This window comes from Catharus ustulatus, chromosome 4 (assembly GCF_009819885.2).
Source record: "Catharus ustulatus isolate bCatUst1 chromosome 4, bCatUst1.pri.v2, whole genome shotgun sequence".
NCBI classification, from domain to species: Eukaryota; Metazoa; Chordata; class Aves; order Passeriformes; family Turdidae; genus Catharus; species Catharus ustulatus.
In genome coordinates, this window is record NC_046224.1 from 51,181,480 (window position 1) to 51,199,416 (window position 17,937).

At 41.7% G+C, this 17,937-nt stretch overlaps 1 protein-coding gene across 1 annotated transcript in view; it reads right to left on the reverse strand.

The window, feature by feature from the left end:
* Positions 1–6,534: 6,534 nt before the first annotated feature.
* HMGA2 (high mobility group AT-hook 2) overlaps positions 6,535–17,937 on the reverse strand; it is a 110,451-nt gene continuing 99,048 nt past the window's right edge. Inside the window, exon 5 of the mRNA XM_033056835.1 lies at positions 6,535–9,664. Coding sequence (XP_032912726.1) covers positions 9,617–9,664 — 48 coding nt within the window. The 3' untranslated portion in view covers positions 6,535–9,616. The remainder of the gene's footprint in view (positions 9,665–17,937) is intronic.

The following is a 17,937-nucleotide window of genomic DNA, read 5'->3' on the forward strand; positions in this document are numbered from 1 at the left end:
GTTACCAGAAAAGCCATTACTGATCCATGACCAATTACTTTCAGGGCTGCATGTCCTAAGAGTTTATTTAAGGCCTTGAGATTCTCCATAATGTAGAGTTCAGAGAAGTGCAAAGGTAAATCTGTGCACTACAAGCTGATTTTAGTCAAGCCTTCAGCAGGAAAAGGCAATAGTAGAGGTCATCCTTTACAGGTCAAGGCTAATTTCCAAAAAGAATTGAAATAGCCTTGAAGTTGTTAAGGGAAAGGGGATAGACATAAGATTGTAAATATTTCCTGTGTTCCACAGGAAATGAAATCTTCCTATCTTCCTTTCTTAAGCCTATTTCCTATTAAAATCAAGTGCTATAGTATTTAATTGTGTGTACTAGTTAACGAAGATGGGGACTTTTTCATGTAAAACATATCCACACATAATCAAACCAAAGTTTTTTGTCAAATTCTGATAGAAGGAAGACAGCTTTCATTCCCAGGACAGACAAGTGAATGCAACAATTTCATTCTAAAGATTTTAGTAGAAAACATGTCTTCCCCCTAACCTTTGAATAATGATGCACTAAACGAACCTTCTTTATGAAAAAAGTGTCCTTACTGGTCTGGATAACACAAAGTTTCTGACAGTCATCCTGTGCCATGCAATTGTTGTGTTGCTGTTGTAAATATAATATAACACTGTTGAGTGTGACAGGGACATAAGTGATGGAGGATCACCAGTAGCCTTTGAAAAATGTCTTTTTTTTTTTTTTTTTAATGTTGGAAAGATGTAGATGCAGTTACGGTCCTGCTGTATAGTTACAAATACCAAAAACCAAACAGAGATGCATCTCGTGATTGCAAACTGCTTGCAAAAGTGAGAGTGGGGTTTATGAAATGTGTAATACAACACAAGTCCTGTATCATTAGTTTTTGCCACACAGAGCTTTGTTTAGGGCAAGATCCCTTTCTCTCTGCAGAGATGTAGGGAAACTTATTGACCAGCCAGTGGTACCTCTGAGACCTGTGGGGACTATAACTGGACAGTGAGGTGGATCTCAGGGGTGTTGCTCACAACACAGCAGCCATAGGTGGGGACACCAAAAGTCTGGATCACATGGGGAACTCCAGTGGATGATATTCCCCAGGGCTTGAATCTCATTGACTCTACTGTTTCTTGGGATAAAAATACCAAACCTAAACTATCCCAAACTGTGCATGCTATGAACCTTTGGCAAAAATAATCCTTTTAACTGTGCCCTTGATAGACATTAATTCGTCTTGGACCCAAATTCAGCTGCAGTCTAGGAGTAGCAATTTCTTTGTGAACATCTTCTGAGCATATCAGGCCTCAGAAAAACCCTTATCTTAGACTATGATGTAGCTTCAAAGTCAATATTCTGCTCTTGTGCAGGACAAAAGTAGCTCTGTCAGTGTATCTGCTGAGCTGATTTGTTTTCAAATGTTGATTTAAATTTTACTTTTTATTATGTAATATTGCTCAAACTATGTTTTTTATGGCAAATGTGTTCCAGTGCAATAAAAATGTGCTTATTTTTTTCCTCCTCCCTTCACTAAGAACAAAATGCCTTGAGGGACTATATATGTTTAATAGATTTTATGAATTAAAACCCCTTTCAATTAAAATCATAATCTTTGGTGGTCCCACATAATACTTTGTAGCTGAAATTCATGTATAATGTAATGTAATCTTGTTTTTTGATGGGACTTATTTCTTTGCTAAGTTTCCTCTCTGGTTAATTAATGTTTCTGCCTGCTATTGATTTTTCAGATCCGCCCAACTTTCATTTGTTATTTTCTTTCACTGATTATTTTAATAGCATTCCTTAATGTAGCATATGTTTGGATTCCAGCTCCACTTTTACCCTAGCCATTATTAACAATGCAAAGCTGCTCCTTTATGTGACAATGCTAATGTTTTTTTGCTGGGCTTAATTAGTCCAATCTCGGTAGGGAAGCACTGTTAAGGCTTGTGTCTTATCTGCTAATGTTTCAATTTCCCCTTTTTCTAGCAGATAAAAGCTGATTGTAATGCCATGTGGCAGGTTTGGGGAAAAACCATATGCAGTCCCATTTTAGAGTAAACAGGCAGATTGCTTCCCACTTAAACAGTCTTAACTAGCAGTAGACTGTTATCTTCCAGGTAATCATAATTACATTCATGTATCTTCAGAGGATGTTAATTACAGGAGAATGATTTCTTTCTCTTGAATACAGGAACAAGTGCACAAGTTTAGAGTGATAAAGGAGGGGAAAAGCCTTAAATCACAAATGGGAAGGAATGAAGTGAGAAACATATCCAATAGGCCAAAAGGTTGTTTGAATGGCAAAGGGAAGTAAAAGGAGTGAAGGAAAAAAGTCATGTTAAACCTTATTGTCACATGGAGGTGAATCAGACCAAAGCAGCAGAGCTCATCATTCTAACTGAAGGATGATGATGGTTGGAACAGTAACTCAGCTAGAACAGACCTGCATGCCAGGGACACCTGGAACAAGGTGGAGTGCATGCTCCCTCCTTTTGCACTCATGAGTGAGGTGGGGTGGCAGGAGGATGGAGGTTTCCCCATCACTAGCATGTCCTACATGGCACAAAGCCCATGGATCCTGGAGCCAGGCAGGAAGAGCATTAAGCTATATTGATTCTGCTTGTTGTAAAGAGTCCAGACAGCAAGGATCACAGCATCACAGAATCATGGAACAGTTTGGGTTGGAGGGTACCTTCAGAAGTCCAGCTTCTTGCAATGAGCAGGGACATCTTCCATTAGATCCAGGTGTTCAGAGCTCCATCCAATCTGACTTCCAGTGTTTCCATGTCTATATTGTTTAGACAAGGTATTTAAAACACAATGGCACACATTCATTCTGCAGAGCAAGTAGATATAATAAATCACAGAATCACAGAATGGTTTGGGTTGACAAGGACCTGAGAGATTATCTAATTCTAAGCCCCATGCCATGGGCAGGCACAATTTCCACTACGCCAAGTTGCTCAAAACCCCATCCAACCTGGCCTTGAACACTTCCAGAGACCAGGTATCCACAACTTCTGGAGACAACCAGTTCAATGAAGTTTCAACTGGTAGTATTTCTGAAAAGAGAAGGCATAAAGCAATCAGACCTTTATTTGTATAAAGGCTACATGCTTGACCTGGTTTAGTCCAAGGACAGGATTCATTTTTCTCAGTAGCTGTGAGGGTGCAGACCCGCAGACATGTGGTGTATCTGTGTTGTTCTGAATCACACACATCATCACTGGTGGGTGGAAGCAAGAGATTCTTCTGAGAAGGAGGGGATTGCAGTCAGAGTAAAAGCAGGTGCGCAGAGGGTCCAGCTGCCATTTTTGGTTGTCTCAGGGTCATGCTGCATCAGGTCAGTGGGTGAGCAATCTGCATGCAAAAAACACCCTCTCTCATACACTGTTATTATTAATATTGTTGCTGTTACTGCTTACTTTCTTATCTCATTGCTGTTTCCAGTAAATTGTTCTTAGCTCATAATCTCTGCCTTTTGTTTCACACTGGAGGGGCCTGAGGGAGGGAGCAGGAGTGTCGTTCCTAAACCATGACAATGCTTAAGTACTTCTGTATATTTAAAAATTAATGTAATCACAAAGATGGTGGGACATTAAAAAACAAAAAATTGAGAGGCAAAATTCTATATCCTTGTATGCAATGATGCTGGGGTGAAAAGCATCATTCAGGCTTCAGGTGAACTGTTAGGCACGACAAATCTGACTTCTCTTGTATGATTGGGAGAACATGTTATTGCCATTGCTCTGGGTCCTATTTCTAATGATGACCAGACCAGATGGTTTGGTTTTGAAAAGAGCTATGGACAATTATATAGCTGTGCAAGGCACTGGCAGCACCAGCTTTCAATAATTCCTCCCCATAATTGTGTGGATGAGCTGTGATGGCAGAGGAAAGCAAAACCAGAAACCTAATATGACTCCTGCCACAGGCATCTTGAATAAAGCACTCTTGGCTGCTAGACAAATGCAGGCCTTGATCCTGCAGAAGCCAATAAGTTTTATACACACAAATAGTCTCACCGTGGAATAAAGCATGCAGAAGTTTATTGGGAGATGCCCTGAGAAGGGAAGTGGGAGTGAAGCAAACAGGAGGAATGACTAAGAAGTAGAGGGGAGTTAAGCACAGAGTAGCAGAAGTTCAGCCACTTGGTTGACCCATCAGGTGGGTGGGTTACAGCTGGAGCATCAGATAAAATAACAGGAAGAGCTAAGTGATGGCAACCACAGGGAAGACGACCACCAGGAAGACTGAACACTGGAATGAGCTTTTAATACCACTAAGCAGGGTGACAAAGCAGAAGAGGACATATAATGTGATGAATGCAATTACTCACATCTGACTCAGGAATTAATGGGTGTTTTAGTGCTTTTTTTGTGATGTTATTTTGGTTATTTTACAAGTAACTAAGGCCAAAGGGAATGTGTCATGAAGCCCTTGGGAAGACAGACACTGAGAATGGAGAGTCTCAAATGAGTGAACACAAATAATGTGCAAACATACACATCTCAGGAAATAATAACTGCACAATCCCCTTAGGTGAGAGAGGAATGGTTGCCAACGTGAATCAATGGACATGCACCACAGATTAATCAGATGATGGAGGTGATTGTCCCACTCTGCTCTGCACTTGTATGACTTCACCTTAAGTCCTGTGTGCAGTTTTGGGCACAACAATATAAAAATAGATATAAATCTATTACAGAATGTCCAAAGGAGGGCTGTGAGGATGGTGAAGGACCTTGAGGGGAAGCTGTGTGAGGAGCAGCTGAGATCACTTGGCTTCTTTGTCCTGGAAAGAGGAGACTGAGGGGACATCTCATAGTGGTCTTCAGCTTCCTCAAGAGAGGAAGCAGAGGAGCAGTGTCCTGGTTTAGGGGACAGTATTGCCAGAAAAGAAAAAGGCGAGAGTTTTTTCCCAAAATGGAGAGTGAAAATTCCCTCCCTCCCAGTTTACTATAATTTGGAAATTAACGGTTTCTCAGGCAAAAGGTATGGGTTTAGGAATAATAGTTCTTTACTGATATATCTACAAGACAAACAAGAACAACATCAGCTATGAAAAGATCAGTGACAAAACAGAACGAAACTCAGTCTCAGTCCTTTTGTCCAGTCAGGTGCCCTCCTCCTCCACACGGTCCCGGTGGAACAGGGGTGGAGTGGCCTTCTCTCTTCTCTCAGTCACGGGAACTGCAGGAGCAGGCAGGCGGCAGCGGCAGCGGCAGGGCCGTCCCAGGTGGGAGAAGGGTGAAGGAAAAAAACCTCCGCTCACTGTTTGCGTCTTGGTTTTCAGCGCTGTTCTCAGAAGCAGGAAGCTGTAGCAGTGTTGGAGTGCAGGGCCTGGTCGCACCACAGAGAAAAAAGTTCTCTCCTCGTGTTCGGGCCAGCGAGCACGAGTGGCCCAAGGACAAAGCAACTTACAGCTATTCATCCCCGCTCTTTCTTTTGTCTTGAGTAATCAGAAACCAGGGAGTTGCCTGGGCCAGGTTCCTTTAACATGCTAATGGAAAAAGTTTTCTCCACTGAGGGAAAGAGTAAAAACTCCCCCAACTCCCAACAGGCAAGTACTGAATTTTTCACTCTCATGACCAGGGACAAGACTCCAGAAAAGGTCATGAAACTGAGTCAGGGAAGGTTTAGGTTAGATTTCAGAAAAGGATTCTTCACCCAGAGGGTGATCAGGCCCGAGAACAGACTCCCCAAGGAAGTGGCCACAGCACCAGCCTGACAGAGTTCAAGAAACATTTGGGCAACACTCTCAGGCACATGGCGTGATTCTTGCAGCTGTTCTATGCAGGGCCAGAAGTCGGACTTTGATGGTCCTAGTGGATCCCTTTGACCTCAGGATATTCTGTGATTCTATGACTTTAAATCTCAGTGTAATAGGCCAAGAGACCATGTAAGAGGACATTAATAAAAGAGAGAAGAATCCTGCCAACTTACCTGTGACAGTCTTGGGGGTAGCTGAGTTTTAATAGTTTCCTGAGCTCTCCAATTTGTGCCCCAGACAGTATTCAGACACATCCCTGTGTCTGCTGCTCTGAATACTTGCTCTTTCTGACCTAATGCCTGAATAATGGAAACTCCATGAACTTGGATGCAAACAGCAATCTTGCCTAAAAAGCTCATCATCTTGGTGGACCCCCAAGAGGCGAACCTGAGACCAGGCAACAAAACCTGTATCAGCCTGGCCTGCGCTATGGCGTTCCCTGTCTAGTGGCTAGGATTGCTTGTCCCCAGGTGCACAGTTTGGCCCTTAGCTCAGCACACCAAGTCCTGGGCCTGGAATAGGTCTGTCACCTTTTGGGGAGCCTCCTAAGATGTGTAGCTCTGCTAAGTGCCCACCCCTGAGGCCCCTAACAGCAAATTAACTTCTCAGGCACATGCCTATGGTGGTGGGATCAAAGAAATAAGACTACTTGCATGCAAAGATTTTACAAATTTGGTCATTGTGACCAAACTTTATTACCCATTTTATGGAACTGTGACAAAAGTCTAGGAATCAAGCAACATGGGGATCACAGAGGCTATTATGTTTATTGTGCTGAACAGACTGTGATAAACCATTAAAGGAACATTTTCAACAAGCAAGCGATTTGAAGTACAATCATAGACAGCAACTCTACATGAAGAACAAAGCAAAAAGTTAGAAGACACTCTAAAGGAAAAGTAAACTGTAGTTCAACATCTTGAAGCAATTTTTTTCCTGCAAACACACCTCTCTTGCAGAAATGGTAGAAGAGTTACATGTCCAGTCATAGTTAGCAGTGACCAATGACAGCAAAGAACAGTCGTATAAAATTTATCTCCCACAAAAATAAACTATATATATAAAAAAATTTTATGATGTTCTCACTGACTCAATGGCCACATGCAATTTTTCAGTCTGAAAAAATGAGGTATAGTAGGCCCTAAGAGGTAGTAATGTGTTTTGATTGTACTACAATATATAGAAAATGTAAGATTCAGTTCATCAGAGTGGTAAGTCTCTCAGAGGTTGAAGAGTGACACACACGGAGCAATTATATCTGTGTCATCCACTGAATACCATGGTTTTAAAAAATGCAAAAAAACCCCTCACACCCCAAAAGGGACTCGCTAAGGCTTGATTTGATGCCCTCTGAAGTCAGCAAAATTCCTATTACTGCCTTCAAATGACACTGGATTTGGCCTGTTAGAGCTACTTTATAGCTAGGATTATTTCTCTTTCACTTGATCTTATCATGTCTGGTTACAATATTCCAATCAGCTCTTTCCCAGCAATTTCCATCACTGAACCCTGCGCAGTCTTTCGTGGAGGTCCGTATTTCTTGACCATGCCCCTTGGAAGAAGCCAGTAAGTTGTTATCTCTAACTGCATTTGGCTCCATTTTAAAGTCATACCAACAGACGCCTTCCTGAGAAACTACCCCTGGCCCAGTTAGTAATACAATGGTACAAAGTACTGACTAGGAAAGAGAGGAAGAAGGGAAATAAAACAGAAATAGAAAAAATGAAATTGGGAGGCGGGGGAGACAGAGAGAAAGAACAACGAAATTGAGAGAGGGGAGAATAAAAAACCTCTACATAAGAAGCATTTAAAATAAATCTGGCTGAAAGATATTTTAAAAATCACATTTGTGTAAAATACACGAAAATACTTGTCAAGTATTTTCTTACAATCTACTAATTCTTTTTAAAAACACATATTTGTGATTGCATTATGCAAAAGCTGGGCTTGTTGCTTCCCACCTACAAAGCTTCAAGTTTCTTTGAAGGTTTTTTTTGTTCATTTTTTTATTTTTAATATGAAAGTAATTTAAAATGTGTTCATTTTCCACAAGTTATTTTACAAAAATAATTTTGAATTAGGGATTAGTTGCAGTCCTAACTGTTTCAAACGTCTCAAAACTAATGCTGAAAATAACAAGTTCATTCCATTTAAAGTCTGGAGGTAGGTCTTTGTCAATCAATTAGTCCATTTCTTTAAACAATTCATTTGAGGTACAAACTTGGACAGTAATATTTAAACTTTACAGCTAAATTTTTTCTTTCATGTAGTGTCCTTGAAGAAAATTATCCTCACAAACCTATCAGCAATTCAATACAAAAATATATTCAAGTTAACAGTACATTACACAGAAGTCTAGTAGAGAATAGAGTAAGTACATAAGATAAAACAAAACCAAAACCAAAAAACCCACACAAAAAAAAAGAAAAAAATCAAACAAACCAAGTGAAAGAAAAACACATAGTCATGCTGAAACACAAAAAAGACATTGCTTCCTTAACTGCAAAAAAGGTTGAAATAGAAACAAGGGGAAAATGCAGATACTCATGATTAACTACCCAGTAAAAACTTCCTGCATTGAATGTGTATAGCAGCATGTATTTATCAGTCTGTTGAGTTATTCGTAAAAATCAGAGGTAGTATTGAATAGTGGGGTAATATTGCATCTGGTGCTAAAAGTGCTGCTTTGAATGAAAAGATGGAGAAATGCCACTGGCACAGGCGTGCTCAGTGAACCATCCTATGTCAAAATATATTGCTTAAAGTAATGCACGAGCTTAGCTGAGGTACATGGTGTTCATTCTTATATTGTGGCTGATGAGTAATGAGGAAAGATTCAATTATTTCAAAATACTGGTACGGGGCAAGTGGAATTAGTAAAAACTAAGGAAAAATCTGGATTATTTGTGTTCAGATAAATTTGTGATTAATTTCTAGGTACCTTTCCATATGTTTTAAAAAAACTTTTATCAATAAAGAAATAGCCTAAAAGTGGTGTCAGTCATTTTTGTTTCCATAGAAAACTCCTGGCTCTAAGAAAGCCAACTCCCTGGCTTCCTGTTATCCAGATGATAAGGCCTATTCATTTTGTTTACTACTGCTTGTGCTGATATGTTTGTATCTGTAACTATACAACGTATCTTTGTCTTTCTTCCCTTTTGCAAAATGAAAGTACCTTTTTCATGTTGATTTCTTTCTTCTGATTATCAGCTGAATGAAATGAAAGATCAGCTTTCATTTTTTTCCCGAAATAATAGTAAGTTTTAAAATAAAAAAAAAATCAAGTACAAGTCTACAAGAAGGTTACAAAAGAAAAAGAATAGTATCTATCCCCTATCTTTGGTGTTCTAAAACAGGGATTTCACTAAGTAGGGAGTGGGTTGCTGGAAGTGTTGCAAGGCGTAAGTGTTACACACCCAGCCTTTCCTATTTCAATGCCCATTATAATGATTATGTTACAAGTTTCTTGTTTATACACAGTGCAGTGAATGACATAAACCTGATTTGGAGCTCTTCTTGACCCATTCACCCTTACTTAGCAGCTCAAACAATTAGTAGGTTAGGAAAAAAGAAAACAGTAATTAAAAGTTGCATCATTAATCTGTGTCCCCTTTGTGTTACAGCAGTTTTTCACTAGACCTGGGACTGTGAAGGGATTACAAAAAGATGATTAGTCAAATCCTTTTTAAGGTTATGTGATTTTTTTTTTTCCCCCAGGCAAAAGTGGAAACACCATGGCAATAGAAAGTAAGTGGTCAAGGCAGTGTCTTCTCCCTTCAAAAGACCCAACTGCTGATGAGGTAGAAATTGCATGGTGTGATCTCCTAGTCTTCTTCTGCAGACTCTTGTGAGGATGTTTCTTCAGTCTCTTCCTAGAACACACAAATAGGAATAATAAATACCGTGGTGACCATGCATCTTAGGCTGCCAGTTCACTAGTCCCTCATGCAACTGACAATTACCTCTTGAGATAATAAATGCCCTTTACATCTCCAATGACATCTCAAGAAGCCACCTTGGGAGAGGAAGGAAAGGTACCCTGCTCTCTGATCTCCCCACCTTGCCTTGCCAAGTTTTTCTTCTACTCCAGGAGATGTCTAGAAAAAGCATTCTGTGCCATGCTTTGTCACGTGCCTTTTATGGCCAGCAGACATGGGCAGCTAGAAAATGGAAAGCATTTTGAGCACATGTGCAATCCTAAGCAGTTGCTCTGGGAAGCCTTCTCCTCCTCATTGGCCATAGTGCTGCTTCGTGTTTGCCTTCAGCAAGCCTGACCAAATGTGATGGTCTTATTCTGCTTTTTAAACAGTACCTTTCAGGACATGGGTGGTGAACTTGGGGGTAACTAACATTTCTCATAAAAGGGGCTGTCAATGAAAAGCTGTTTTTTATCAAACACTGAACATCATCGCCTAAGACAGCACGTGAAAAAGATCTAGGAAGAAGAGGAATTCGCCCCCTCAGCCAACTGAGACCTTTGAAGAATGACCAGCTTAAAACAGCTTATAACAGTCTTCATACTTTAATAGATTTGATTTTCCACATGGCTTCATTTTGTCTGGGTGGCTAACTGACACAATTTATAACTCTCTTCCTTTCCCAGGCCACTACAGTACACCATTCAGCAAAGCTTGCCTTAAAGCTTGCCTGCCTTATACGACCAAACTTCCATTCATTAGTGTTTGAAACACCTCAGCTGTGAAGGGCTCCTAAATGCTACCATGTGTGACACTGCTGCGGAGGAGCGGCATCAAGGAAAAACACAGTGCTTTAATCATAGGCCACTGCTTACTGCAATCCCCTTTCAAAAGGTTTCGACCTCCCCCTGCACCTCCCTGCAAGAAAAGACTGAAAAAAAGCTGTAAATCCAGGGAATAAACATAACTATAAATGAACGGATGACAGCTTAAAAAATATAACCATAGCAGCATCAAGCCATGAGATTTCACACTGGTTTTGTTTAGTCTGCTTTGGGTTATGTGGGAAAAGTGAAAAGCATGAAGGAAATGCTCTCCCCCTCTTCCTTCATGCCCCTACCCCTGCTAAAGCTTGGGCCTCAGCTATTTAGGCCAGTAGGTTTATACCTCTTGACAAGGAAACAGGCCATGACCCTGGGGTACTCTCTTGAGCACCAGGCACAAAGAAAGATGTAGCATGATCAAAGCCATGGATAGAGGAGAGAGAGCAAAATCAAGTGTCAGCTGCCCTCTGACCTTAAATTTTCAATTCTTAAATTCCAGATGACACTGATCTATCATATAGATTAACAATTTTTTCCTCGCAATAACTACCATCCACTTGTAGCTGGGTTATATTCACAGTGCTGCAACAAAAATGATTCTCAACTCATGAAATGATCAAGCAAATTTTACTCTGGTGGCACTGGGGAAACTGAGCTCACACTCCATCAAATCCCATTAATGCATAATGCATTTTTCCTGCTTATCTTCTGTGCAGAACAGGACTGTTACAACATTTCAGTCAAGAAGAAAAATGGTATTTTCAGGCACCTACCGGAGGGCTAATTTGGGCTGCATGTGGAGAAACACAGCAAAATATGTTGGTCTGAGCCTTGGTAATTCAGAACTCAGAATGATTGCGGCAAACCCCAGTTTTGCTTCCAAGCCAAGAAAAAAATTACAACTGTGGGTTCTGTGCTCTTAACATAATACAGGTAGACGTGTTTTGGTATTTGATGATGATCACATGTTTAATTTCTTACAGCGCTGTGGTCAGCCCTGAGCCTCTGATTATCATTTCCTGAAGAACGGCAGCACACATGTGGGTGCGGAGCAGCAGCTCTCTTTGTTTTATGCTTGGCTTGTCAGGAGACTACTGAAACCTGATGAACTCATTTTCCATGAAGGTAGACTTCCGATCACAGAGTAAGAAGGATGGGGGAGAGGCAAAGTATGTGAAAGGACATACTTCAAAGCTCAGTCAGGGTGGCCACAAGAGAACTCTTTTTAGTTAAAAAGTTGTCCACTCTAGTGATTTTTACTATGAATCTCACAGTACTTTTTTTCCCTAGTAACCCTGGCTATAGTGACCAAGAAAATTAATGAGAAGGTCTTCTTTCATACATTTATAAACGTTCCTGTAATGAAGGAAGTTTCTCTCAACTGCACATCTATGTGCAGATATGTGTACTAAAAATTAAGCTAACCCCCTCCAAATATGTAAATAATAAATGAATTATTAAAAAATATTTGAGACTGACAGATTTCAAAATCATATAAGTGTTGGGAAATACTTTTTTCACGAAGAAAAGCTTTTGAAAGGAACCAGGTTGTTCATTCCTTGCAAAAGCCTAAGATAGCTCAGTTGCAGATGAGTGGTTTTAAGTCAATCTATCATGTAAGTTTCTAGTCAAGACACTGATGGAGACATGATTGCTGCTCTGAAGCATTTACAATTCAAACAAAGGGATACTACAAATCAGACATATATGCAGGGAGGGACCCAAAAGAAAAAGTGAGTAGAGGTTCTGAAAGGCAAAATATAGATGTATAATGCAGAGGGATTTTTTGCACTTGTGAAAAACTGGTTGCACATATCAGAAGGTTGTGCAGCTGGGACCCTCAACCCAATCTCTGCCTCTGCAGCATCTCCCGCCCTCCCCCGCCATCCCCAACACTTTCCAAAAGAAGGAGGGTGGGGCAGGCATTTTGAAAACTGCCTGGCTCTCCGCTGAGTCATTTCAGCCAGAGATTCACTGAAGTTCATTGTTTGGCACTGTCAGGGCACCGGAAACTTCAGGGAAAGGATGCTTAGCAGAAGTAAGCAACCTCCAGGCACTTGCACGTCCTCACAGACCTGCCAAGGTCGATGACATAGCCATGAAGAGCTCAGGGAGAACAGGCCAAATACTCGAAGAACAGGATGAGTACTCATATGCATAGCTCAGGCTTTACTCCTGCTGCTTAGACAATATCCAGCGTGACTCCCCATGCATCCATGTGTACATCCCCATACATGTATCCTCGGGGGCTGATTGGCACAGGACCTGCTGCAGAGGCAGTTTTACATGGCACATGCTGTCCTTGGTCATCCACAGGTCCCATATAACAGTGTGCTTATCCTGAGGTGCTACAGGACACAGCATGATACTGTATGACAAGGCAGCACACTGAACCATTTCCATCCCTAGCTGCTGAAACTGCCCTGTCAGACTGGGAGTGATAGGGAGCTGGTGTGTCTCCCAAAACAGAGCTGCAAGGTGGCTCTCTCCAAAGCTCCAAAAGGAGCCTTTTTTTGAAGGGCATCACTGGCAAGGGGCTGGCAGATGTGGACACTAGCCTTGACCCTCATCTCTCACTGAGGTTGCCCTCCAGCAGGAGAGAAAGGACAAATACTTTGCAATGACTCACAGCAGGAATCTGTTCTCAGAAGGGCTACTCTGCAGGGGATTGGTATCACTGTTGTTAGCCCTGATTTAACACGAAGGTAACAAAAAAGGAACAGAAGGCAGGACAGCAGGTTTCAGTTAGAAGTGCTGTCTGCAGCCAGTATGTTCATTTGGGCTAGCCAACACAGAATTTTAAAATATTACAACCTTGGTGGGATCTGGTTGCCTGAAGATAGCACTCGAGGTTGTTTTAGATGCCCTGGATATCTCATCTGGTAAGATAAGCCAGAGAAGTGCTGCTCTCCTGTGTCATGCCCTCCTTCTCTGTGTGGATGCCTGTGATCCCCTGAGACACCCAGTGGGCACAGAACAACTGTGTCAAGATGTGTGGACCCATGAACCCTCTCCAGAACCTTGAAGCTGAATCTCTGCTTTGGAAGTCTCACTGCTGTGGAAAAGCAAACTGGTGGCAGGCTCTTTCCAGCGCTATTCAGCAGCAGGATGAGGGGCAACAACCATAAGCTAAACCACAGTAAGTTTCACCTCAACCTAAGGTAGAACTTCCTCACACTGAGGGTGGCAGAGCACTGGAACAGGCTGCCAGGAGGTCACGGGATTTTCATCTCTGGAGACTTCCAAACCCCACCTGGACATGTTTCTGTGTCAGCTGCTCTAGGGGGCGTTGCCAGCAGGTTGGACTGGATGATCTCCACAGCTCCCTTCTAACACAAATGATTGGATGATTCTGTGACTCATTGCTAAACCTCAGAGGTGGTACCATCCAGAATGGAGCTGTGCCACAAACAACTATATTTAAACATCAGCATCTTTTCAGAGTCGCCCCCTGATCCCAAGAGACTTTTTTTCCACAATATCCTGTGCAGGTGAAATTTAACTCTACCTGCTGCCCAAGACATCCATTTGGTGATCCACATTTGGGTGGTGCAGGCTATTTTTTCTGGAATTACTAGCAGCTAGTAGCATCCTAGCGGCCTGAAGAACAGACATACTTGGTTTGGTTTTTGTATATCCTCTGCATCCTTTTTTTGGTGGACCCCCACAAACTGATAACAACAAAATCTGATGATGAAGCAATTGTTGGTGTTTGTTACCGCCTGCAGAAAGGCAACTGCGGTATTTTTGTAAAAATGTTTGTTCTATTGTAATACCCTGGGCAAAACTTCAAGGTTAAATGTCTTGGCCCCATGAAACTCACTGGCAATTCAGTATTTCCACCCTCTGCTCATGAATTTCTGACCTGCAGATTAAAAAAACTAAAACCCATTTTGTGAAATGAACTGCAGGATCACAGTAACGCTTCATATGAAGCCTCTGAATTTGCTAGCGCTTATATTTTATAATGAAGTATTAGCTATTGGCACAGATTTTGCTGGCTGCTTTCTAAGCCCAAGAGGGTATGCTTGAATAGATATGTCAAAAAGAACTGCTGACAAGAGCAAGTTGCAAACTGTGGGCCATTGTCTGCTGTTAACATGTCTGAAATCCCCTGGCATGCAAGCTAATATTTTCGGAGGAGTCCATGAAATATAGGGACAGGAATAGATAGCTTCTAGACCAGATGCCAGGGCCGGACTCTGCCCAGCTGAGACAGTGCCATCCATCCCAACTGCTCCACAACCAAAGCACCAAACTGCTTTAGAAATTCTTACAGTACTCAGAGTAGGTTTTCATGAAGCTTAGGATAGGATCTGCTGCTTCAAGCTCTGCACTCTCTGCAAAGCACAGTAGTGAGCTCAGTGATGGCTGTCACTCAGCAGAAAGGTAAAGTTTAACTCCAGCAGCTGGATTCAGAACTCAAATTGTTACAGGTATACTTCACACATTGCAATGAAAGGATTTATTAGGGCAGAAGAGATCACCATGAACATATACAGAAAAGGCCATACAACCCTTTTTACTGCTGGATTAAAAATTATTTTAAGGAATTATTTCAGTGCAGAAACTCTGTATCTAAACACATGTAAGTTAATCAGATCACAATTCAGCAATTGCTGTGCACTGCAACTGCTAGAAGAAGCACAAATCCTTTAGCTTAGTGCCTAACAGGACAGTTAAAAACTCTGGCTACAGAGCAGTTTTGAGACCCACTGCTTTCTCCTACTACTGTTTCTGCAATCATAGACTAAGTGATGGGACAGCCCTGGGAGCAGCGAGCAGGCAGGTCCCCCCTGCAAGGGAAAAAACTTCCAGTACTTAAATGACATTAGATACAAACAACGAGACAGAGAGATGCAGCAATGGGGCAGTTTAGGGTTGAAATATAGGGACTGGAAACCAACATTCTTGCTTTAAATGTGTAAGTTCTTATGGACCTAGCCTCTAATAGCCCACTTTGTTATGTAAAGATGTTGGCCTTCAAAAGACCAGATTTGGCCATAGCATGATGGCATAGCAATATTAAGATACCAGCAAGCAGCCTTGCTGAGCTACTGCTTAACTTCCCCAATGTTCAAGTGCTTGCTGGTGGGCATGTGCAGAGCTGCCTAATGCTCTTGGGAGCAGTCTGAGGGCTATAAAATACCCTAAAGATGAATTTGACTTGGTGATGTCCTCAAAGTTTTCACACTCAGGAAGGCAGTGTATAACAGACAGCAAAAATAAGACTTTTTAATTTTATTGCGTACATATACACAATAGCACAGGATTGGAAACTCACACATAGACCTGTTTTGAAATCCCCATGCTCTCTGATTTGAAGCAGATATTTCAAGACGGGTTTTCTACCTTCTAGGAAGAAGGCTCCCCCCTAAACTTTTGTGTATGGAAGAAGCATCTTTTTTCTGTTAAAAGCACTCCGCTTTTATACAAATAATCTATTATTCTGTGAAAGACAGAAAGGGAGTAGAGAAAACAAAGCCAAAAACTGATGCTCTCCTGCAGGTCACCAGCCTGTGGGTTTTTAGCTGCATAGTAAGTAAGCAAATTAAGTGTGTCCTCTCCTTTTACTGCTGCAATAGCACTGCTTGACTAGCAAAAAGGCTGCTCATGGGGATTACCGGATAATACACATCCCCAGCTGTTGGAGGAAGTGAACTAGCTGAGGCAGCCAGAGTGAAGTTGCTGGGGCTGTGCTGGGACTCAGCTGGTAGAGGTCAGAGAGAGTTAACCATCCTTACACACACAGAAACCACTTCTACAGATTCCCCTTCCTCTGGAGGAAGTGTCTTGCCAGGCTTGGCCAAGTTTTGGTCCATAAACAACAGGTTCAGATAACTGGAGGGGACCAAGACATTGCCTAGGAGGATTCCCACAGGACAGGACAGGACAGGACAGGACAGTACAGGACATTCTTCTTTAAGTTACAATAGCTTACTTAAAATATAGATTCAACTCTATTCTTCCTGTTAGATTAAGGGGGAATCAAAAACATTTCTCTATCTCCTAGCTTATCTCCCACTAGGAGAACTGTTTGATATAATGGAGTGATAATGAGTCTCTCTGGTTACTTTGAGAGAAAGGTCTTATCTGACACAGCAGTTTTAAATCAGGAGGGCTCACACTGAGAACTTCCAGAAACAGGAATTAGGCTGACTGACATTTAGTTAACCTAAATGTACCTGGCTGAGGTTCTGCCTCTCAATTTCTCTTAGAGATGATCTTGCATGAACCTCAGCTTTAGGTGCCCAAGTTTGCCATGGATTTTAAAGCAGCCCTGAAATTAACTCAGCCATGAGGTTCCTGCAAGGCAGCAAGTCGCTCAGTGCCAAAGCCTATGTGGCTGAAGCCTTTTGAAATTGAGACTCAGCTGTCTAAGTTACGTCAGGCCAGATTTCTTAAACGCTTTTTGGCATCTAAGTACAGCAAGTGCCTTTTTGACCTAAGCAGGTCAAAACACTTTGAAAAAATCTGTTCCCCATGTGATTAAAAGGAGACTGAAAATCTTCAGCAAAATCTCAGTACCGGTCAGAAGAATTTTGCAGGAAACACCATTTAAAGTCTGCAAAGCACAGACCTAAAAGTGAAAATGGTACTTGAAGCAATTTCGGGTGCTATGCAACACTGACAGAGATGTATTTTGTCTTGGAGAGCTTCAACCCTGCAATATGTAAACATTTCTGGTGGGAAGGAAATAAAATATTAAGAAAAAGAAGACAGCAGTGCTGTTAGAAACATATACAACTGAGCTGGACTGCCCCCAACTTTGAGAAGCTGCTCTTACAAACTTCTTGTGGATGCTGTAAACCGGAGGAGTGGTAAACTGCTCTGCATTCACAGCCAAACTCCAGACTAGAGCATAAGGCAAGCAGAGGCTCTAATAATAGTCTTTAATCACTAATATTTGCGTCCATAATTAGATGAAAGAGGAAAAGAAGGCAGATGCCAACCTTAAAAATCCTTAGACTTGCCTAGGTCACTGAAATGATGTGGGTGACTGTGTTAGCTCTGCTTTCTTGTGGCACTGAAGATGGAAAAGCCCAAAAGGATACCAGAGCCCACAGAGGTAAACTAAGTGAATCTGCCTTGCCCTAGAACCCTTGAGGTACTTGAAACAGCACCAGTTTCCCTGCATATTTTATGCTGAGTGGCAGAGGAAGGACTATAGCAATGGTCTCCCAGAATGGGGTGGAGAAATACTACAGAGGCTTTGAAATGCAGGTCAAACCCATATAATTTACCTTTTGCTCCTCCCTCCACACACCCTTCAAAATTTAAAGCATTAAAAGGAAAATAAAGTAAGGCCTGTTATATTTCTATTCTCTTTTTTTTCTCCCCCTAAAAACAACCACTTGTTACAGACAGGAAGCAACTGCCAAAAGTTGTTCACCTTCAATCCTT